This window comes from Juglans regia, chromosome 14, assembly GCF_001411555.2.
Source record: "Juglans regia cultivar Chandler chromosome 14, Walnut 2.0, whole genome shotgun sequence".
Classification (NCBI taxonomy): domain Eukaryota; kingdom Viridiplantae; phylum Streptophyta; class Magnoliopsida; order Fagales; family Juglandaceae; genus Juglans; species Juglans regia.
Genome location: NC_049914.1, coordinates 5,452,291 through 5,475,550, shown reverse-complemented (window position 1 = coordinate 5,475,550; position 23,260 = coordinate 5,452,291). Strand labels below are relative to the sequence as shown.

General features: G+C 32.9%; 2 protein-coding genes across 3 annotated transcripts; one reads left to right on the top strand and one right to left on the bottom strand.

Annotated features, from left to right (window-relative positions):
- Positions 1-2,050: 2,050 nt before the first annotated feature.
- On the top strand, positions 2,051-5,767 carry LOC109021496 (E3 ubiquitin-protein ligase RNFT1-like). The gene is made up of 8 exons (XM_019004134.2): positions 2,051-2,803; positions 2,978-3,054; positions 3,195-3,363; positions 3,669-3,757; positions 3,865-4,029; positions 4,161-4,238; positions 4,926-5,029; positions 5,409-5,767. The coding sequence occupies exons 1-8, from the start codon at positions 2,248-2,250 to the stop codon at positions 5,512-5,514; spliced, it is 1,344 nt and encodes a 447-aa protein (XP_018859679.1). The 5' UTR covers positions 2,051-2,247; the 3' UTR covers positions 5,515-5,767.
- Positions 5,768-6,087: 320 nt separating this feature from the next.
- Positions 6,088-10,100, bottom strand: LOC109021495. Of its 2 annotated transcripts, none has more exons than XM_019004133.2 (6): positions 9,524-10,100; positions 8,897-9,073; positions 8,566-8,691; positions 8,065-8,253; positions 7,439-7,603; positions 6,088-6,598 (listed from the first exon to the last, which is right to left on the bottom strand). In XM_019004133.2, the coding sequence occupies exons 1-6, from the start codon at positions 9,812-9,814 to the stop codon at positions 6,329-6,331; spliced, it is 1,218 nt and encodes a 405-aa protein (XP_018859678.1). In that variant the 5' UTR covers positions 9,815-10,100; the 3' UTR covers positions 6,088-6,328. The 2 variants fall into 2 exon arrangements, with proteins under 2 accessions (XP_018859678.1, XP_018859677.1); XM_019004132.2 differs by having other exon boundaries at positions 8,870-9,073; positions 9,524-10,099.
- Between the last annotated feature and the right edge of the window lie 13,160 nt (positions 10,101-23,260).

The following is a 23,260-nucleotide window of genomic DNA, read 5'->3' as shown; positions in this document are numbered from 1 at the left end:
TTCATTTTGTCTCTTTATTTTGACTGTTCATGTATTTAATTTTTTTTTACATGTTTTTTTACTTATTGATTAAATAATTGATTATTAATGTATTGCTTATTTTTTATATGTTTACAAATATTAAAAAAATATGAATAAAAAAATTAAAAAATAAGAATTTTACTTAGGGAGCATGCTTAACAATCACTGCTAGACGGCACCCTAACAGTGCTCTCTTGATGAAAAATAGCATGAACTTGACACCTACGCTAGATGGTAAGAAGTTACACATTCTCCACAAAAAGTTTAACGTACTAACCAAGGACTATGGAATGTCCCTTCTAAATATATGAACAATCAATTTTAATTATCAAGCAAACATGCCTAACTAGCTTAATGGGAACAATGTGATGTTAAATATCAAGAAGATTTAATTCGATAAAGTGGCGTTACCTCGTTGTGTCACTATTACAATATATCATATTTACAACGTGATATCTCAATTTGGAAACTCATATTGCAGATGGGATATATGATATTTTTCGCATATTTCTGGATGATAAATATTTTAGTTACAATAAAATTATATAAAAATAAATCTATAAATTTATATAATTTGATACAGTATGTTAAATTATAAAATTATTTTTATTATAAAATAAATATAATAAATCACATAAATTTATATCAATTTATAAATTTCTTTTTATAAAATTTCTTTATTGAAATAAGTACCACCGGGCTTCTAATTTCGGTAGGCTTCAACCACACTCTGCTCCTAATGTATCTTAACTTAGAAAATTAGGAACGATAATTTTATAAACCCAAGACAACTTTTAAGCTTAGCCATCGAAATTGGAACACGTGGGATTATCTTTTCGGTGGATCTGAGATTTAAAAAAAAAAACTTTAATTATTGGTGCTTTCTTTGTGCACGGTCTTGATAAGATAAATTCTTATTAATGTCACGCACGATACACGATTATTATGGACTATGATTACATGTCACTAATTTTGTTTTAAGTGTTGTTTAAGATTTGTCTCTCAATATTTGTATGTCAAATTGGAGTAAATAGTAGTTCTCTTCTCCACATATTGTCAGAATACTGTTATTCTAAAGTCTATTATAATTTAATTTCAAAAATAAATTTTAAAATTTATATTTTACAAATTAAATCTTATCATTTTAACGCACATGATTTAGTTTACACAATAACTTAAAAAAATAAAATAACTCATATCATTGTAGGATTTTGTATCCATAAAATTATATATATATTTTTTGCGACAATGACGTTTGCTTATATTAGATTTGTCTATTTTTTATTATTATACTTACCACACTCATCATCAGTTTCAATCGAATAATATTATATATAGTTTTAGATTATACAAATTTTATATAATTTATTCAAAGAATAGTAAGATCTATAATTAAAAAATTAATAATTTTATATATATCTCATATTTATCTATTATTTTTAAAATAAAATATCAAAATTTACGCACTCTAAAATTAAAATTATCATTTCCCAACCACATGAGATCCCATGTTACACTAACGACTCTATCTCTACACTAAAATTTTTACATAAAATATAATAAATAATTTAATTATTTTAAATTTTAAAATTTAAAATAATAATAATATTATAATAATATTTTATTTAACTTTTAATAAAAATATCTCATCTCATTTGATTTTATTTCATCTCATCTAAATTACATAATCAAATGAAGTCGGCCACTCTCTTAGTAATAATAATATAAAAATAAATAAAAACTATAATCTCAAGCCAATTTGTAGAGTATAATTAATAACAAATTTTACATCACAAATCTTATAATTTAATTTTGAAAAAAAGAAAAAAACTCATAATATTATTACTGCCAACATAGTTTATTTTTATTTTATTAAGAAATGGTGCGAGTAAAAGAGTAAACTTCAACCTTTGTTGTTGGAAGTAGACACGCGTGCTGCCCCAATGCAGAGACGGAGATAGACAAAGACGCTGCATTTATGCATAGAATCATAGATAAAGATATTTGTGAGGAGGAGTCACAAGTGATTGATAAAAAAATAAAAAATAAAAAACAAGGTAAAGGAAAGTTTTCCCTTTCTCAGTCGCAGACACTGCACTGAACACAGAAGGGACACCACCGTAAGTCGCATACTATTATCCAAGAAAGTGTTTTGTCCAAATTTTTCTTTACAAAATACAACCAATCTGTCTACGAATTGAAGAAAAGCTTACAACTTTCATATGAATGGAGACGTCCGCCACTGCCAGCAATTCCCCTTCTTCTTCTTCTTCTTCTGGGAATGGTAGTAGCAGTAATGGCGGTGGCATTTCTCGCAGATATAGAATTCAGGTGGCGGCTTCTAACATCATACATGGGTCTCTGGCTGCCGTTTTGGAGTATTCGGGTATTGTGCTTGGTGGAGGAAGAGCAGGCAGGTCCAATTCTCAGGAGACGGAGTACCTGCAAGTTGATAACAACGACGATGAGCGTTCACCCCGGAGCAGTCTTGAGGAGGACCAGGAGGAGGAAGAGGAGGTCTCCATCAGGATTATTGGCGCCTCAGAGGCAGAGCACCAGCGTTTCTCTGCTCATCCACACATTCCTGCAAATCCTGCTGTGGTATCACTCTCGGATCTCGCTAATTCTGGAGGCACTGCCGGCACTGGCACTGGCACCGGCACGGGCACGGGGGGCACCAGCACCAGCAGTTACGATATCCAGCACTTGGCTCGCTGGATCGAGCAGGTTCTGCCTTTTTCTTTGCTTCTTTTGCTCGTCTTGATTCGTCAACATCTCCAAGGTATTTCTCTTCTCCTCCGACTCTTATTTCCCTTCATTTATCTTTCCTTGTTTCCTCTTTTCTTCTTCTCCCATAATGTTACATTGATCCTTCTAAGAAATTAGACCTATTCAATATACATAAGCCCCGGTACTCTTAATTTGAAAGCTTGGGTTCCTCTGCTATCAACTTCAGGTTTTTCTGTCACTCTTTGGATCGCTGCCGTAATGTTCAAATCTAACGATATTCTAAGAAAGCAGACCGCTCTTAAGGTTCCCCCCACTTTTTTGTTGGTTTTGTTTTGTTGCCTCCAATATGGTTTTGCATTTTCTGATGTGTATATCACTCAATTCATTTACTTCATTGCATTCTTTCTTGGATTTTTAAAGCATCTGAATGGCTGCTCCCGCAGGAGGAGAGAAAAATATCTGTTCTTCTCAGCATCTCTCTGGTGTTCATGCTTCATGTCGTTTGTGTTTATTGGTGGTATCCAAGTAATGACCTACTATATCCCTTTGTATTACTTCCCCCAAAAGTTATACCTCCGTTTTGGCATGCTATATCCATCGTCATGGTAAACGGTAAGTGCCCCAACTCAGTCTCTGTCTGTGTCTGAAAAATGTTAGGCCACGAGTCACTCTTACGCTTTATCAGAACATGATTTCTCTTGATGGGCACGAGTTTGTAGAGACTATTTTATTGTAGTTTTTTAGTTCGATTTTTTATTGTACACGCTATCTTATTGTAATTTTTTTAAGAACGGTGGACAAATATATGAAAACATTTTCTCCATAAAAGCATCAAACCAATCATTTATGCAGGTTGCTTCCAACTGAATACCATGTATCTTATTTAAACTGACGTCTCATTAACGATTTGTTTTTAGATATTATGGTGCGGCAGGCAGCAATGGCCTTCAAATGTATACTTTTGATGCATTTCAAGAATAGCAGGGGCTGGGATTATCGCAAACAGGTTGCTTATGTTACAGTTACTCAAAAGAGTTATACATGCAGTTGTTCCCCATTTATATATATATATATTTTTAATGAAGTTAACTGTTGAAGGCTTTGTCTATCTAGGGTCAAATGCTAACTCTTGTTGAGTATCTCTTGCTGCTCTATCGTGCCTTGTTGCCTACACCGGTTTGGTATCGGTTCTTTTTAAATAAAGAATATGGAAGTCTTTTTTCTTCGTTAACTACAGGGTTGTATTTAACCTTCAAGCTTACCTCAGTAGTGGAGAAGGTATGACTCTCTCACAAATACATAATACCATGTATTCATGCTTTATTCTGGTTTTTTGAGTACATCTCAAAAGACCAATAGGATGTGTTAGTAATGGTCATATATTCTTACTTCTCAATATGGTTCTCAAGGTCCAATCCTTATTTTCTGCATTGAGGGTCTTGTCACATAAGGAGGTGCATTATGGATCTTATGCTACATCTGAGCAGGTCAGTTGGTTTTTTATGAGTTCAGATATTTCTAATTTCTCTCTCTCTCTCTCTCTCTCTCTCTGATGCAGGATGGATTTCCCATCTCGATCTTTTAGAAAAACAGTGAAAAAAAGTAAGAGACTGATAAACAGATCTATGAAGAAACTAGAATTTGGAAAAATCTGAAATGCAAATTGATAAGTTACAATAAATTGAAACCCTGAGTGTATAGCACCAACAGTTGGGGTGATGTGAAGGAAAAAAGCCATTGATATTTGAAGGAATATATCAAATACAGAGTAGTGATTTTAATAATGATAAATGATTAGCATTTAAACGAGGGAAAAAGCTGGCATATAGTGAAAGGAGGAAGGTGGAAGAAGGGGTCCGGAAGATTGTTTAACTTGCAAATAGATACTGCTCTTTTCTAGTTCCATCGTTGCATGTTCTTGAGAGTTGACGGGCTGCATTGAACAAAGAAAGTTCAATGTTGGGTAGGCCATGAATGTGGCCTCGCCAGAAAATGTTTGATAATAATATGCATCACAAGTTAAATCCACCTGTGTCTTGTGTCTTGCAGTAGCTTATACTATAAGATGACCACCATGGACGGTGACTGATATCACCATCATATATTTATGCTTCGTTGGTTTGTTTCATATGATGTATTTACACATTCTAAAGATGTCAGTAATTGAACTATAGGTCAATGCAGCAGGGGATCTCTGTGCTATCTGCCAGGAGAAGATGCATGCTCCAATTTTGCTTCGCTGCAAACACATATTCTGTGAAGACTGTGTATCAGAATGGTGATTGATCTCTTTCATCTCTAGTCTCTATATTCAGATAAATATTATATTTTTGCTACATACTTCTATAGCGTATTGCTGTGTCTCAGCATCAGGACAGTAGATTTCATATACATCTGAGGAACATTTGTTCAATTCTATGTCTTGTGTTTATTTAACCAAAAGAAACAGATTGAGGTTCTGAACTCTGCATATCATAATGGTCTCTGTCCATGCAAATTATATCTTATTGAACTATCATATGATAACTTCATCACGGATTAATTATCAACATCCTTTTTTGATCTCACGGCATGCTCGTATTTCACACTGAAGACTTGTGAGAGATATTTGTTGGTTTTTGGCTGGGTTTCATATGGAGACTTTACCATGTTTTCAGGTTTGAGCGAGAAAGAACATGTCCATTGTGCCGAGCCTTGGTTAAACCAGCCGATATCAAATCTTTCGGCGATGGATCAACTAGCTTGTCTTTTCAGTTATTTTAAAGATTTCTACTTATAAAAAAAAATATTTTAAAGATTTCTACTCGAGCCACGAAACCAGAACTGCTGCTAAGAGGGAAGATCAGGTTCTTGAAGCGCTGCTGTTAAATTACTATACCGTTGTTTCCACTACTCTGTTAGTCAAGAAGAGAGGTGGAATTATATGTTAATACTTGTTTATTCGTGAGATGGCTAAAATCCCGTGGCCGTTTCTATCATGTTTAAAGTGTAAAACCACAGATGAATTCTGTCTATATCTATTTTATATATATATATATATATATATATATATTACTTCAATTAACTCTCTCTCTCTCTCTCTCTCTCTCTCTCATTGTGTTTGTGTGTGCAGGCAAAAGAAACATACATCATGTATGCATCTCTCAGATTGACATGTAGTTTCCCTTCATATATCTACCTCTACCTGTAGGAAACTGCCCACAACTTTATTTGAAAGAAAAGCGCAAGCTTTGAGGATGTACTTGAGTGACAAACAAGGTCGATAGCCCAAAAGCCTAAAATACGCCTGAAATTAATATAATTAAATCTTCCATCAGCCTTGCAATAGTGAAGAATGACACAAAAACCGAAGGATAATAATAACAAAAATTATAAGAACAGATCAAAGCAATATAACTCATATCTTTACATTTGAATCTGTGTCCAAAACATAGAATACAGGACATCTCCAATCAAAAAGCACGGCTGTAATAATGTCTTCATGTATTTTTTTACGTGGTGATTGGGCTATAAGAGCTTAGTTTAGTTATGATGATGATACAGGCCCGGCTATGATGTGGAGGGGGAATCTGTTCCATCACTTGCGGACAGCCCCAGAAGGAAGTGCAGATGATAGTTGTGGAGATGATGCTGGGGAAACAGAACTTAGATTTGAACCTGAGGGAACCATAATGGGATAGACTTCAGTGACCTCTTCACTGCCCTCATCCAAGTATACAACATCCTGCATTGTGAGCTGGTGGTATTCAACCACCTCTCTCAGAAAGCGATTCTCGCGTGCATATATTGAGTTTTCATTTGCCAATCTGGCTTTCTCTGCCAAAAGTGTTTCAAGTTGAAGCCGAATCTGGCATAGAAAAATTGGCATCAGAATAGTTGAATGCGACTATACTAGAAATTATTCAACACAACGCTTCCTATTGACAGAAATAAAAACAAGAAAATGGAAACTTACGAATCAAAACATGTTTTTTTTGAGTAAATAGGTTTTGCCTGGGTGATGTACAAAAGATAGAATAACCAAATTTGCCCAATACAGGCAATCAATAAAGGCACACAATAAAATTTGGTTATTGGGCAAATTTGGTTTCAACATCAATAAAATTTACATTTACCAGTATAAAGAAAAGGTTCCAACATTGCCATGGATGGTTGTAGACAGACACATTAAAACACAAGCACTGCAGCAAATAAACTATAGAGGAAAGAAGAGGGCTGCTAAATTCATAATGGGAATGTTATTTTTTTATTTTACACTTTGTAACCCAAACTACCAAAACTTACACGTTGCACTCCCAAATTTTCAAATAGCACCTTTGACTAATTCTGGTTGTTAAAAAAGAAAAAAGAAAAATAGGTGACATGGTACAATGTTGACAACTGATTTTTAACGGAGGGTACACATTGAGAATTTTTAGTAGTTTATGGGTGTAATCTGTCAGTTTTGGCAGTTGACTTGCAAAGTGAAAAATGCTTCATTAGTTGGGGTGGAAAGTGCACGCCCCCTCCCCCTCCTTGAAAATGAAAAGGGGATAATCACGTTCATCCACCTCAGCTAATAACTTTGTAGATGATGGTAATTGTAAGTAATGGAGAAGCACCTTCAATAACTAAATCTTTGAGTGGTTCTTAGAAAATATGAACAATGAAAAAGAAAGACAAAATATAAAACAGTGAAAGAGCATACCAAATCATCATCTTCTAGACTCCTTCCCCTTTCACGATTCTCCCGAAGAATTTTATTTTCTTCCTCCAGCTGAGCACATCGCTCCTTTGCAAAAGCCAGATCTGCTTTGAAAGTCTTCAACTCCCGAAGAAGTAGCTTTGCTTTTGCAGCCATTGCCATCGCAACCTGGTATGTAAACCAAAAGGTGAAATAACAAATCTCATCATGAAAAACAAGTTCTACTCTCAAAATCATTAGGATGCTCCCAGCATTCTGGAAATAGATCCCCCCCCCAAAAAAAAAAAAATCCTTCTTCCTTTCTCCCTTGGCATCCTTATTAACGTTGCAGACAGCTTCCGCACATGATCCGGAGTGAAGCAAACCAATATAAGTATATTCAGTAGAGTAGTTCATTGGGTTATAGGATCATTCTATACTCTCTGCTCACTAGAAGTTCTGATTACTCCATGCAGTGGGGTACACACATACAGAAAACATAAAGAGGATAAAGATTGTATCATTTTCTGTAGAAAAAACCAGTCAGTGGAGTAGCTTCTAGGCTAGAAAAAAAATGCAAAAATTATCAAAAACCCATGCACACAAATATTTCTATTACATGAACCAGTGATACAAAGTTGCCACCTTACGTCGCGAGATGCCTTCAGCTGAAGTTCTTGGTCAGTTTGTATATGGGATTGCATTTGCGGATGTTGCCATGTACTAGAATGATTTGATGCCTCATTCTGTACCTCATCACCACCCGGCTTTTTCCTGATATGCTTACGAGTTTCTTGAATGATGTCTGCAGTCCGACTCTCCACAATTGTAATACCCTCCTAAAAATTTGGAAGATCACCGATACAAATAATAGAAATAGATTACTGAATAGTTTCATGGGGTAAAGACAGATGTTAAAATAAAAACTGAGTGTTCAAGTGAAGAGATGCATAAATAGTGAATTTCTGCCTGGAGAGAGAGAGAGAGAGAGAATCATAATAAAAAATAAAATATACAGCTGATTTGATGCTTCAGAAATGCAAGGAAAAATTACAATTACTTTTGACCATTCTGAGTGTATGTATAATATATATATATATACACACTGAAAACTCAACAGTATTTGTAGAGAAGTTCCATTGAAAGCTAACCTCCAAGGCATTACCAATGGTGCCACCAATATAATTAAGAGAAGATGCAATGGCACCCAACCCCTTCTGAAATTTAGGAGATTCTATTTTTCGACGTCTCTCATCTGAGTGACTGGAATTTTGGTACTGCAAATAGGACATAGATAATAATCACATCACATAGTGCAGGTTGAAATCCATACAGGGATCTATATACATACGTCCATATATATATATGAACATTTTCCTGGTAACGGAATTTGATTGCCTTTTGAGGTTTTACTCATAAAAAAATATATTAACATTTTATTGTTTACAGCATCACCTTTGGCGTAAAATCTTGATATCCCACCTTGCCCGTTGTTGCTGTACCAGGCACGCGTGGCCTTATACTTTCAGGTGTTTGAATTTGTTGGGGTACACTATCCTCGTCAAGAATTGCTTTAGCTTTTCTAGCCAGAGCACCCCAAAATCCATGTTTGGATTCGTTCAAACTTCTCATCGATGTATACTCAGATGGCCTTGAATCCTACATTAACCAAAAAAAAAAAAACAATTGGCATGGGAAAAAAAAGCTCAACAATAGCGGAGCATTACCACAAGGGAAACTTCACTGCATGTTAGAAAGCTATGCTAATTAAAAGAAGACACGAGTAGTCCTAACGTCTTCGAAATATAACATGACAAATTACAAATCGAACATAATTTCATCTATCTTCTTCTTCTCTTTTCTTCTATCATACTGATAAGTAATGAAGCACTGGAAACTAAATGGGCACTAGAATCTGCGGCTCGTGATAAAGAGCTGAGACATATGCACAAATGTAATGGCGGAATCAGATCTTCATTTGCTTGTTAACCAAATAAAAACATCTAAAAGCACAACGCAAGGAAATCTCATCTTACTCGTTCCGTTCCAGCAATTCAGCATTACAAGCAATATAGAGAAAAAAAGAGAGAAACAAAAGAAAAATGGAACCTGGAGGGAGACGGAGGGAGAAGAAGATGTGGGTGCGGGGTTGGGAGAGCGGGAAGAGTGCCCATAAGCAGAGGAGAGAGAGGAGTCCCGGTGGGCAGAAGACGCTCTTATGGCCTTGGCTGCAAGCGACGAGGAATCCCGATGAGGCTGAGGCTTCCGAATTCCATGTTTAGCTTCTCTTTCTCCCTCTCCTTCCTCTTCTTCTCCTTCATCATCATCATCATGACCCTCATCCACTACAATGGCCGAATGCCTCGACGTCACCCCCTGCTGCCTCCTTCTATACGCCATTATTATGATCTGATTCAAACTACAAACCCCAACACCCCCCCCCCCCCTCTCCCGGCTCCCCCCTATTGGTCCTTCGCTTCTTCTATACGCGAAATCCCAATAGCCAATTACTTCAGCTCAAATATCTTGTATCTTGTTCCTCCTCCTATTCCCTTTGTTGCACTCTCTTTCTGTCGGAGCGAGAAAGAAACGCTGGCGTACGACGCACCTCGCCCTCTGTGTCTCTGTGTCCGCTTCCCTGCCCTTGGCGCTTTAGGATCTGTTTGCAATTTGCATATGAATTTTACCAGACTGGTCTGTCTGGTCGGTGCTTGTGATTTGGGCTGTTTTGCCATTCGCTCGTTCAGCCTAAATTTTAATGGCCCATACCTCTCCTCGTTACCATTAACATCACCAAAATTATCTTTAAAATTTAATTAAAAATACATTTTTTTATAAATTTAAAATTATTAACATCATAACTTCACATTAGATTAATCAAAATAATAATATAATATTATTTTTTAATAATAATTTTTTTAACTTTTTTTTTTATATTTTATAACTACACTAACCATATATTAATTAATAATTTAATTTTAACTACCTCAATCTATTTTTCAACTATTAGTTAAGTCTGACTTTTAGAATAAAGTATTAAAGTAATTGGATCTGATTTTTTAGAATAAAATATTTTTAAAGATGAATAGTACATTTTTAAATATGAAAAATACTCTCAAATAATGTAGCTCATATTTTAAGTCTCTATTGTTTGACTATTCTAATACAGATCATTCAAATCATACTTCTTCAAATTTTGAAGATGGTCAGTGCTCTTTATATATGCCACTTCAGTTTTCTATTTTACATTTTTCCACCCTTTCTATGAAAACTTAAAACTCGAATTGCGTTTTCATTTCAAACAAGTAAACGTGAAACAATGTTAAAGATTAAAATTCAAACGGATTGTATATGTTAGGAATTTCTTGTAAATGTGCACTGTATAATTTGAAGGGAAGTTCATTCAGTCTGATATTTCCCATAAATTATTTGCATCCAAAGTTTTAAACTTCAAACTTGGAAAGGGAGTATACCACCAAGACTAAGAGTTCGATTGGGGTTGCGGTAAGAGTTTTAAAAAGTGTTTAAATAGTCTTAAAAATTCTTTAATATAAAAACTAAGTTGTTTATATTAAAATACTTTTAATCTCAAATAAGCTAAAAGTACGTTTGAGGAAAAGCCTCAAACGTTTTTATTTTTTTTATTTTTTTTCAGATAATGCGAAATGTAATTCAATTTTAAAAAGACTGTTAATGGACGAAAATATTTATACAACTTTAAGATAATTACAATTTTTAAACTTTCAAGTATACAATCATAAACTTTAAAAGTTTAAATAATCTTCATATCTGCCTCATAATCCACTTTTTTAATTTGTTTCCGAACAAACGTAAAGTGTTTGGAAGTACTTTAAACATATGGTTACCAAACAGTAAATAATTTTTTAATAATAAAATTTATTACTTAAGTTATAAGATATAAGCTCTAAAGTTATAAGTTATATTTCACACTGCAATTCTAAACATGGACTAAGATCCGGTTTAGATATAAAAGTTTTCCTAATTCATTTCAAATCATCTCATATAATTATTACAATTTTTTCAAATTATCGTACAAAATATAATAAACAATTCAACTTTTTCAAATCTCAAAACAATAATAATATTATAACAATATTTTATTCAACTTTCATCTCATTTCAGTTCACTATCCAAACCTCCCATAAGGCCTCGTTTAGTTACATAGATGAGATTATATGAGAAATCTATGAATAGTAGTGAGATAGTTTGTGAATAGTAATGAAATTGTTTGAGTTAAGATGTTTTATGGGGTTTTGGAAAATGAGAGAAAACAAAAAATATTATAAAGTTAAAATATTGTTATAATATAATTTTTGTTTTAATATTTAAAAAAATTGAATTGTTTTTTTTTTTTAAATTTAGAAAAACTGTAAAGATTAAGTAATGATTCGATGACAAATATGAAAAGTTTAAAATTTGAAATTGAAAAGTGTTTATATTTGAATGTTGGTTGGATATTAAGATAAGATGAGATGAGTTGAAACCATATGTGAAACTAAACAGGACCTAAGGACTTGTTTGGAAAAAGTTTTCATCCCAAAATTTTCATCTCATCCCGTCTCATTCTCAAACATCATTCAATTACAAATACTTTCAAACTAATCATTACAACTTTTCTAAACTTTCAAATAAAAAATAAAAAATAATTCAACTTTTGCAAATCTCCAATAAAAAATAATATTAAAAAACTATATTATAATAATATCTTAATTTTATAATATTTTTTATTCAACTTTATATATCTCATTTCCCAAAATCCATTAAACTTAATTAACTTACTGCGTTTAGATGTTGAACTGAGTTGAATTGAGATGATAAAATATTATTAGAATATTATTTTTTAATATTATTATTATTTTGAGATTTGAAAAAATTGAATTGTTTATTATATTTTATGTTGGGATTTGAAAAAATTGTAATGATGAGTTGAGATAGGTTTATTATATTCACAAACTATATTGCTACAATTCACAATATTTTCATGTTATCTCACTCTCCAAACTTGTCACTCTTAGGATAGGTTTGGATTGAGAAACACTTTCAACCTAAGAGCATTGCCATTGGGTTCCCTATAACATTTTTTTTCTTATAATTTAAGAAAAAATTTAGAGAATGTTATCAAAACCTCCCTCCATCCGGATCCTTATTTTAGGGAAAATATTTAGGAAATGAATAGTGGAGAACTACTATTCATCCCCTAAATCACTTTTATCAATATTTTACTCATTTCAATTAAATTAATTTTTATTCTAATCATCTACACTTTCTCTCATACTCATATTTGTTATAATTTTAAATAATAGTTTTAAAAATAATTTAAGTAACTACGACAATATAAAAAAAAATAATTTTTAAAATATTAAAAATAATTAAAATTTGATTTAAGATATTCACTAAAGTAATAGTTTAAAATATAAGAAAAAATATTGAGTAGTTAAATTTGTAAATGAAAGTGAGAGAAAAAAAGTAATAAAGAAATAATAGAGAAATATTATTTTAATAGAATAGGGAATGAGATGTAGAAGATTTTTGAAATATGAGTAAAATTTAGGAAAAACTTTTATGGTGCGTTTGGAAATTGAACCGAGTTGAGTTGAGATGATAAAATATTGTTAGAATATTATTGTTTATTATTATTATTATTTTGAGATTTGAAAAAGTTGAATTATTTATTATATTTTGTGTTGAAATTTGAAAATTTTATAATGATGAGTTAAAATGATTTTAAGTTCCAAACGAAGCCTTAGGAAATGTACTTTTTAGCTAGTTTCTTTAGCTAAAAATTTGGACAAAATTTTCACCTTAGGGAATGTACTAGTATTACTCTTTAGCTAAATTATAAGAAATTTTATAAGAAACCCAATGAGAATGCTCTCAATCCATCTCATCTTATCTCATTATTATAAATTTCATAAATTTTTACATAAAATATAATAAATAATTTAACTTTTTAAAATTTAAAATAATAATAATATTAAAAAATAATATTTAATTTAATTTTCATCTCATCTCAACTTACTATCCAAACCGCATCAAATCTAACGCACTTACCTCATGTGAACAGTATACTGAGATGTTCCACAGATTAGCTATCAACTCCAGCCCTTCCGGCCAGACTGAAACTTTAATAATATTTGTTCTGATTTCATGCATCAATATTAACGTTTTCCATAGATCGAAGAAACTAGCTAGCAATGATTTGACATGCCAAATAGTAGAACATAATAATGTTGTATAAATAAATAAAACTAGAGCGCTACTTGCCGAGCCATGTATAAACGTCGTGATCTATTGCTGGAAATTCAGTATTATAGTCTATAGAACACAATCTACATGTTTTTTTAATCACCTCTCATTATTAATAGAGCAATGCTAGATACAGTCCTCACTTGGAGACTGTATGTGCAGGCTTAGGCTATTTTAACTTTAAAATTTTGTAAAAGTATAAAATTATCCCTCCTAAAATAATATTTTATTTCATTTAAGCATATGCCTGCACATACCGTCCCTATTTCAAGACTGCAAATAAAATTTCTCTTATTAATATTGGTTCAAAAAATAACTTGCTATATATGTAGGCTTAAAAAGTTACTTAAATTTGAAAAAGAGATCAATCCTCAAAGAACGTGGGGAGGAAAAAAGTTGCGACCTTTCAGGTTACAATCCTCTCAGATCTCAGATACAATAATACATAAGAGAATAAACAAATGAATTTGGAATCCAATAAATTAGATCATTTGGATCTATGTTTCTTCACCGAACCAAAAAGAAATTGCTAAAATAACTGTTTATTGGTAAAATCACAATAATATAATAAAAATTATAATGAAATTAAAATTAAGACAAAGTCAGTTTGGACTGAAGTACGGAAATATCGCTCTCTTTAAGGAGATTTAAGCCATCTGCAATGTACAGAGTCTCAAATTAACCGGTGCAATAGAACTCCTATTGACTTGACTCTTACAGGATACAACAGTCAAACTAATCGTCGTATAGTCTAAACTAACTCTGCACAAGTGGTTGAGCCAAAAACTCTACCAAAAAAATACATTTATTTTATTTGAAAATACTCTCAAAAATATATATTCAATAAACTTGTTATTTTTATCTCACTTCCTCCAAAATGTATTCCTCTCTACGTACCAACCGCAAGACTACACAAATATATACATATATATATTGATTGACGTAACCGGAAAAATGAATAAAATGAAATAAAGAAGCCAACGTTTACAACCCATTAATGCCATGATAAACCATAGAAAAATGGAAACTTTATTACAAGCCGTTAAAGCCAACGTCCAAAAAAAAAAAAACATTAAAGCAATGAAATTGCTTGAAACCCAAAACGGTACGATCAAAGACACAAAGTCTCTCCAACGGAAAAGCTATTAAACTACCATTATGAGCGAACGAAACGTAAAAAACAACGGATATAAATAAATTTTATTAAAAATACTAACACTGTTTACAGATAGTCTAGCTAATTGGTAGACCGTTTGGGTGCATTTTGTTGTTGCATTTGAGAAAGATGTACGAGTGATCAATTAGTATTAGGGGTAACAATACGTGACACGATCCGTTAATTCAATACAAATATGACACGATAATAATGAGTTTGAGTTAGTCTTAATGAGTTCAGATCAAAATAGATTGATTCTTTAAAACACGATTGTTTAACCGATTGATAAGAAAATTAAAATTAAAATTATATCCTTATGTCTAAAAATAAAATTGTTGAAATTTTAATTTCAATATTTTTATTATTTGAATTGTAATTTTAAACTTGTAGTTAATTTTATATTTTATATAAATTAACATTTATATAAAATTATACTAAACTTAATCATGTCAAACGGGTTAATTCGGGTCTGTTAAGCCCGTTTCCTATTTACATAAACATATTAAAACGGGTCGGGTCGAGTTGGGTTAACCCATTTCGTAGTATTCACTGACAGGTCAAAACAGATTGACATGACATGATCTGTTATGTTAATGAGTCGTGTTAGAATTTAAGATTTTGACACGATAAGTTTAGTGGATCATGTTCGGATTGATCCATATAGTATAATATATACGTCTTGACACGACACGAACACGACCGTTAATACGAAATCACACCCCTATAGTTAATGTTTCTTTTCCAAATTTCTGTAGTTCTCGTAACAGAAAAGCCAATTCGAATCAAGCTGGGAACTAAATGCTATTTGTTGACCTTTAAATATACATACGACTAATTAGTTTATGAGAAAATTATGCCACTGCAGTAGAAATAGAAAATGGTAGGTAGAACGTATGGTGGTGGCCACCTGATCATCTTAATTTCCCCAGACAAAGAAACATGGGATAGCTCTGACGGCAGTGGCAACTCCATCATTTTGATGTAAACAAATAGCAAAATTAAAACCTTTGGCCTGAAGAAGTAGTTCGAAACATGGTACTGTTGGTTCGTGTATTCGCACAAAGAAACATACACAATATTATTGATGATTCTCTTTGCCTTTAAAATTAGCCGATTCCTAGGAAACCCTGGAGCTGGTCTCCCCAATGAAACAGCCCGCAGACACATGCATGCTTTTATTTGATCGTACAGAAATGGGAGGAAATAAATATGGGGAAAAGCATGGCAAAATGATGTTATCCGAGGTTAAAAATAAAAACATGAAGATATATCAACCAAGTTTGATCCCTCAAATCTAATCCAAATGGCTGATCTTGGAGTTCTAGCTGATTACTAGCTTTCTAGATGTTTTGCATCAGAATCTGATGATCAGAGAGTATTAAGATGCATGAGATTAAAAAAACAAAACAACATTGTAAGAAAATGGTTTTCTTTATATGGTAATTGATAGCAGATTAATGAGAAAATAAGGAGTCTTTAAAGCTTGCAAAACTCCCGTGCAATGATCTCATAAAAGCATTGTAAACGACTAGATCTGCTAGAAAGTATGTAATGCAGTTTGGTAATTCATGTATCGAATAGTATTTCTCATTTATTATTTCTTGTTAAGGAAGTATATATATATTTCAATGCACTGATAATTTGCTATTTTCTGATGTGATTCGTTCATTTAATGGTAGTGTATATAAGGTTGTAAATCATGATCACTGCAAGTAGTAGTGATTAGGGTTTATTATTTAGGGTGCGTTTGGAACTCAAACTACTGTCAACTTATCTCAATTCATCATTACAACTTTTTTAAATTCCAACATAAAATATAATAAATAATTCAACTTTTTCAAATTCTAAAATAATAATAATATTAAAAAATAATATTCTAACAATATTTTATCATCTCAACTCAACTCAACTCAACTCACTTCAACATCCAAACACAACCTTAGTTAAGTAATATGTGGATATTACTTTTAATATTTTTCGTTATTTTTATATAGAGAAAGATCAACTGATTTAATTTACAATACTCTTTTTTTAATATTTGAACACACAATTAATTAATTAAAATTTTCCACAGTAATTAATATAATATTTTTTGTAATTTGATGTATTTTATAATTATAATAAATCTTATGATAAATAGCTTGTTTACACCTTATTATAAATTATGTAACTCTTAGAGTATTAGTAGTGTTCTTAATAAAGTTCAATAAAAAATTTAGTTTAAAAATTTAGTTTTATAAATTTAACTAACTACTTTTTAATAAGAGGAATGATTTGTACAAGTTTCAAATAGACAAGACTTATACAAATTTTTATAAAAAAGTAGACTCTATATTAAAAAAGTGAAAAAAAAATTATTATTTATTAGTAGAATCTATTATTTTATAAAAGATTTATACGAGATTTGTCTATTTATAACTTGTATCTAATATTACTCTTTTAATAATATCAGATAACATGCTCTTAAAATTTATTATTATTTTATTATATTTTTATTTATTTAAATCCTAATTATAATTTAAAGGTTTTTTAGTTATTAAAAAAATATACATTCATATTTATACAGCCTAACTAACTTTAGTATTAGGGCATAAATTGAAAAATTTGGAAACCGATCCAGGGTTGTACAAGTGATAGAGAGGAATCACATCATAAGCACAAAGACCAAGACTTTTCAGAGCTATCCTCATGACTCAGGAGTGACCTCAAACCCTATAAATATAGTGTTGTACCTCTATCTACAAATACTGGAGTGCAGTGACTGGAGAGTAGTGCGGCACAGTGCACTACCTGCTACTGCTGGATAGAAGAGAGAGAGAGAGAGGCAACTTGGTGGTCAAACGAAACCCCACCACCACCATCACACCTCTTCCTTTTCTGCAGTTCAAGTTTAATTACTTGGATATATGTGGGCATATAAGGGTCTCTCTTACTCTGTACGAGAGGGAGAGAGTGTATGTGTGTCTGAGAGACAGCGCTTTATTATCCAATTCAGCTAATAAATACACATATTCTTCCTCTTCTGCTCATAAGTTGGTACAAATCTCTTCTAGTCCTAATAAAATCTCAAAAGGAAAATAAAGGAAAGGAAGAGAAACTCCCACTTTCCTTTTCATTATTCCTTTTTTCCTTTCTCTTGTTTAGTTATATATAGTAGTGGTTTGCCAGATTTGTAGATTAGAGATATTCAATCGCTTTCCCCTTGCTGACTCTCACGAAGATAGCGACATATCCTCTCTCAGAAACTCTCTTCCGCAATTTCTGCAACCCTCTTCCTCTCTATCTTTCTCATTTTTTTTTTCTATTAGTTTAATTGTTGGCTCTCGCCGTTTGTAGATTATTATATATGTTCTTTTGCCCTTGTCGTACTACTGCTGTGAATTATGTGCTCTTTTTTCCTTTTTTCATATGCAATAACAAGGGTTCTGAAGCAATGATTACTGTTCAAGCATTGGATTTAGGGTTAGTGAAGATGCAAAGAAGTTTGTACTTAAAAGAGAAGATAAGAAGCGTCAATAATGGAGCTAGCTAGCTGTTGCGCAGTGTAAGTAATCTCGTAGTTAATTTGCTCTTTCATTTTTTTTTCCTTCATTTACACAGAACAACACTTAAATCGAGTGTGTCCTTCGTTGGTTTAAATCTTAATAACCCCTCTTGTTTGTGTCAAGAAATTCCTTTTGGTGAGCCAAAAATTGAAGACGTATGTTTAGTTCAAGTTCCCATTGTAAATATAAAAACAAAGTTTCAAATTAACGGTTAACTAGGATCCAGGAAGTATCATGATCATATGTTTCTTCGCTTTCTTTTTAGATCTGCATTACTTGATCTGGTTTGTGTTGGATGTTGTTGGCTGATCTAGGCTGTACTGGGTTAAATGAAAATATTGTATCTTTTTTCTTTCAACAGTGCGCAGCTAGCTTAGATCTCTCTCCCATCAACTACAGGTTTTGTACTTAGGGTTAGGGTTCATGCAAGCAGTTTTCCTTCAACAAAAGCTATTGATTCTTTTAGGTGGCCTAGAGCTTTTGATCAATGTTGTGGACTTCCTGGAAATTAGTCCATGTATTTTTCCATGATGTCTTTTAGATGGTTGGACATTTCACAGATATCTCAAAGGTTTATTGACGAACACATTAGTGGGACCATATATGACCAAAGTACAAGGTAATGAGCTCATGTCATTACATGATTGGCCACAAAGAGAGGTGCTGTGCCCCTCAATAGAGTGTACTGTTGAATGACGTATCAGGTTTTGAAAAAATGGAGCATGTTTTCCCGTAAAAGTATCATTAATTAATATTGTTAGACCCTAATTTTATTCTTGCAGGTGGATCGCCTTCTCATTAAACCTGCTAACAGATCATTAATTTACATTTTAATGACTTGATTTGACTTGAAAAACGAACAGTCGCCTAATAAATTTAATTAGTGCCAAATGAAGCAAACATTAATATTGATGCTGCTTTCAATTGAGAAGCACTTAATTATCCTTTTAGGTTTTAGGGCATATGGATTTATCATAGACGATCAAGATAAGCATTTAGTGTATCGTAATTACAGTATAAATTAGATGCTACTAATTATTATGAGAGTACAGTATATATTGGTGTCCAGATCATTTTCTACAACTCTTAACTTGCTATATTACGTTTTTTATTTGTTTTGTTGAAATCATTGATGATATCTGTTTTCATTGTCTTTTTCCCCTAAAAATATCTAAACTCAATTTTATGTTTGTAATTCTAGCATCATGCATATATCACTGGCTGAAGATTGTTTTAAGGGAGCTCTCTTCAGTCCACTCATAGAGGGCTAAAGGGTTTGAATTAGCTGCCGACTCATTCATTCAAACACAGTAGAAAGTGAGTGAATTATGCCTGCTACTATGGATGTGTGAATGATGCGGGAGATAAAATTTATCCTTTTCTTTTCTTTGCTTGGACTGAAGGGAGCTCCCTTCTACTGTTTTCTTCATCAGCTTCACGTATTGGTATCTGCTTATTTATAATGTAGCACTAATTAGCTGTTCTTATTTATAAATTGTCATGGATCAGTTGTTGCTTCTTTGCCACATATGTTAACGTTGTTATATATGGTTTTTGCGATTAATTGCTTTCCATCCTGTGTGTAATTTAAGGCTTTGAACATCTGACCAATTGACTGTAAAAACTTTAAAGTTGCGTTTGGATGTTGAAGTGAGTTGAGTTGAGATGATAAAATATTGTTAGAATATTATTTTTTAATATTATTATTATTTTAAGATTTGAAAAAGTTGAATTGTTTATTATATTTTATATTGAAATTTGAAAAAAGTTGTAATGATGAGTTGAGATGAGTTAAGAGATGTTTAGTAACCAAACGAAGTTAAGGTGCATGGTTGGTTTAAATGAGAAATTTTTTGCAACTTGTTACTTGAATCCTGTTAAATCCTTTATATATGTTGGTGACTGAATATATATTTTTTACTTGAGCAGTGCTATCTATCAGTTGTTCAGCATATCAACATGTTATTTTATTTTTTTTATCTTATTTTACTTATAAATATGCCTGGAATCATTTTCATTATATAGATAAAAAAAGTAAAATGATATATTTTTAAATCGGTGTTAGGCATATGTTTAGAATTTTTCATATTTATAATCTTCTTGTTTGTTCTTTATTATCCTATGATCCTGATACCTTCTGGACACTACAAATTTTCTTTCTTTTTAGAAAAATTATTCTCTATCAATCACATTTATCATCTTACTCTGTAAAAAATACATCCACATTTTATGAAAAAGTGATAATTGTGGAGTGTTAAGAGTAAATGTTGGCTAAGTATGGGCGGTGTGGGAAGAGAACTAGCGAAACATATATGGTTCTAGTTTAGTTGATCTTGTCCAGACAAAGTTGGTTGGGTTGAAAATGGGTGTCGGGTATTGTTGGTGTTTGGAATCGGGCGAGAATTGATATGTCAATATCAGTTACGTAAGAGATTCATTGCCAACCAATATAGTTCATTAATTCTGCAAAGTAACCCTGAGAGTACAGGTCTGGACGCTGGAAAAAGGTCACATCTTGTCAAATGTTGTGAGAGAGAAGTTAATTATACGTCTCACCCTGGAAAAAGCTGTTGAAAGATCACTCTCTATCTATTATCATTGAAAGGGTTATTTTCTTTTTTATTAACAAAAAAAATAAAGAGAAAAGTGTTCTCTTTTGTTTGAGGTGGGAAAAGTAAACAAGGGGGAGAACTGGAAGCTGGTTGCCTTTATTCTCTTGGCCTGGTTTTTTAAACGCATAGCATTAAATATGCCAGGAGTGCGTTGGCATCATAAATCCGCCTCTTGTCCAGCGGGTCTAAATGCAGTCCAGTCTAAGCAGAGGTTGGAACTTGGAGCTATGGAGTTATGGTTTGTTGACATTCGTGAGATCTGTTTTATTTTATTTTTTGTTAGTGCGTTTTCTAGCAAAGTAGCCCAAAAAATTGGTCACCTCCTAATTCCTATCCCCTTGTTTTCGAAATTTATAGCATTTTTTTATCATTATAATATGGACACAAACCATGTGTGACTGTTTTTTCTGGTCATTTTCCATCTTCTCTGGCAGTACTGCTTTTTCTTAGTCATTTGTTTAATAATTGTGCGTGTTGCCTAAAGAACTGAACTCTGCTTTAAACCATCTTACAATATACTGTTGTAAGTCGGTTCTTGAGTGCATCGAGGATGCAAGTACGCTTGAACTGGTTTTTTTAATCTTTCTTTCTCGAGTAGTGGGCAAGCGTTTTGCTCAAATAAGCATTTCTTATCTAAGAAAATATTTCTTTATTACTGTTACATGCAAGGAGATTTTGAGATTTAGCTGTGCTTTGAGCTGCTGCTAGTGCTGTCAGGCTTTTAAACCCCCTTATTTTATTGTGCGGTTGATGTCACTTGAATGCTGCATAAGTTTGCTGAATGCCCTTGTCATTTTCTCCCACTTTTTCTTCTTTGTTTCGGTGAGAAAGGGTGAACTTTAGTGCATGGCATGTGTTTATATTAAAGCAAGGGATATTACACACTTTATTCTCCTTAAAAGCAAGGGCTTTGTTCTAAGTTTGCACTCCCATGATTTTGGTTTTGTTTATTTGTGAAAGTCGTAGTTATTACAAATGATCCATTAACGGAGTCCAAAGATACCAAATGCGGGGTGGAGGTGGTAACAAATATCCCCCATGGTTAGGGCGCACAAAGGAAAAAAATAGTGGGAGTCGTCTCTCTTGTTCATATTTTTCTTGATTTGGGTGTTGAAAAAAGGCCGCAATTAACGGTTGTTGAAGTAGGAAATGGGATGTGCGAGATGCTTTAGGGGTGGTGGGAAAATAGTTTTTTTTTTAACCAATAGCGCATTCCTGAAAGTGTTCATCGTGATAGCTTAAAGCTTTGAAGATTGGGTGGGGATTTTTACGTACCCTCTGAACTGTATTAAGAAAGAAAGATATTGATCTTCTGTTAAAAGTGAGAATCTTTCACTTTGGAAAAAGGAAGGAAAAAAGTTCTATTGATCCATTGTATTGAATTAGAATACGTAAAAAAAGATTCAAGCCAGTTGCATATCTTGTACTGATTTTTCTTTCTTTGCCCCCCGGGGGTGGGGGAGGAGAGAGCAAGGGAGAAACTAAAGATGACGACCCACTTGTGTTGCCGTGCCCTTGTGCTCCACAAAGCGTTTACGACGAGCCCACATATCACAGGTGATTTTTCAATTGGATCTATATCTGAAAGCCTGAAGGTGCTTTTGTTGTTTTCTGCCAAGAAAAAATCATAGATAGGAGGGAAAGTGTACTACTGGTGAATGACTACTCCAGACGAAACTGATATTGACAAGGGAAGTTTATCGACACGTTCTTGTTCTTCTTTGTTCTTGTAATGTTGAGTGTAAAAACATGTTGTTCGTGACTAGGAACAGCATACTCGTTAAGAGTAGAATGACATTCTTAACCGAGTCGAACAGTTAAAAGAAACATTTGCATGCAGAGACGGCGAGACAATCTCTTATTTGTTTGTGCTATCTGGGCTTTTGCATGCAACACATTTCACAGTAACGATGATCAACGTCTATTTTTCATCCTTATCTCGATTCGGCCGTGCTTGACTTTACCCTGCAATTGCATATATAGGATCTGTGCCTATGAAAGTCTTAGGTCCGAACTCCAAAATGAATGGAGATGGCCTATAGAATTTCTTAAAATAAATCTATTCTTAATGTCCATTACTGACTATGGTTGCATGTTTAATGGCAATCATTAGATTCTATATACGACAGAAAGCCCAGCAGAAGAGAAACCAAACCCATTGCATGGTGAGGAAATATCGCTGTTGGCTCTCCTTGTCATAAGCATGCAGTTAAGCACCCCATTCTGGGTCAACTTTGCACCTTTAATTTTGCTATAAAATATGTTA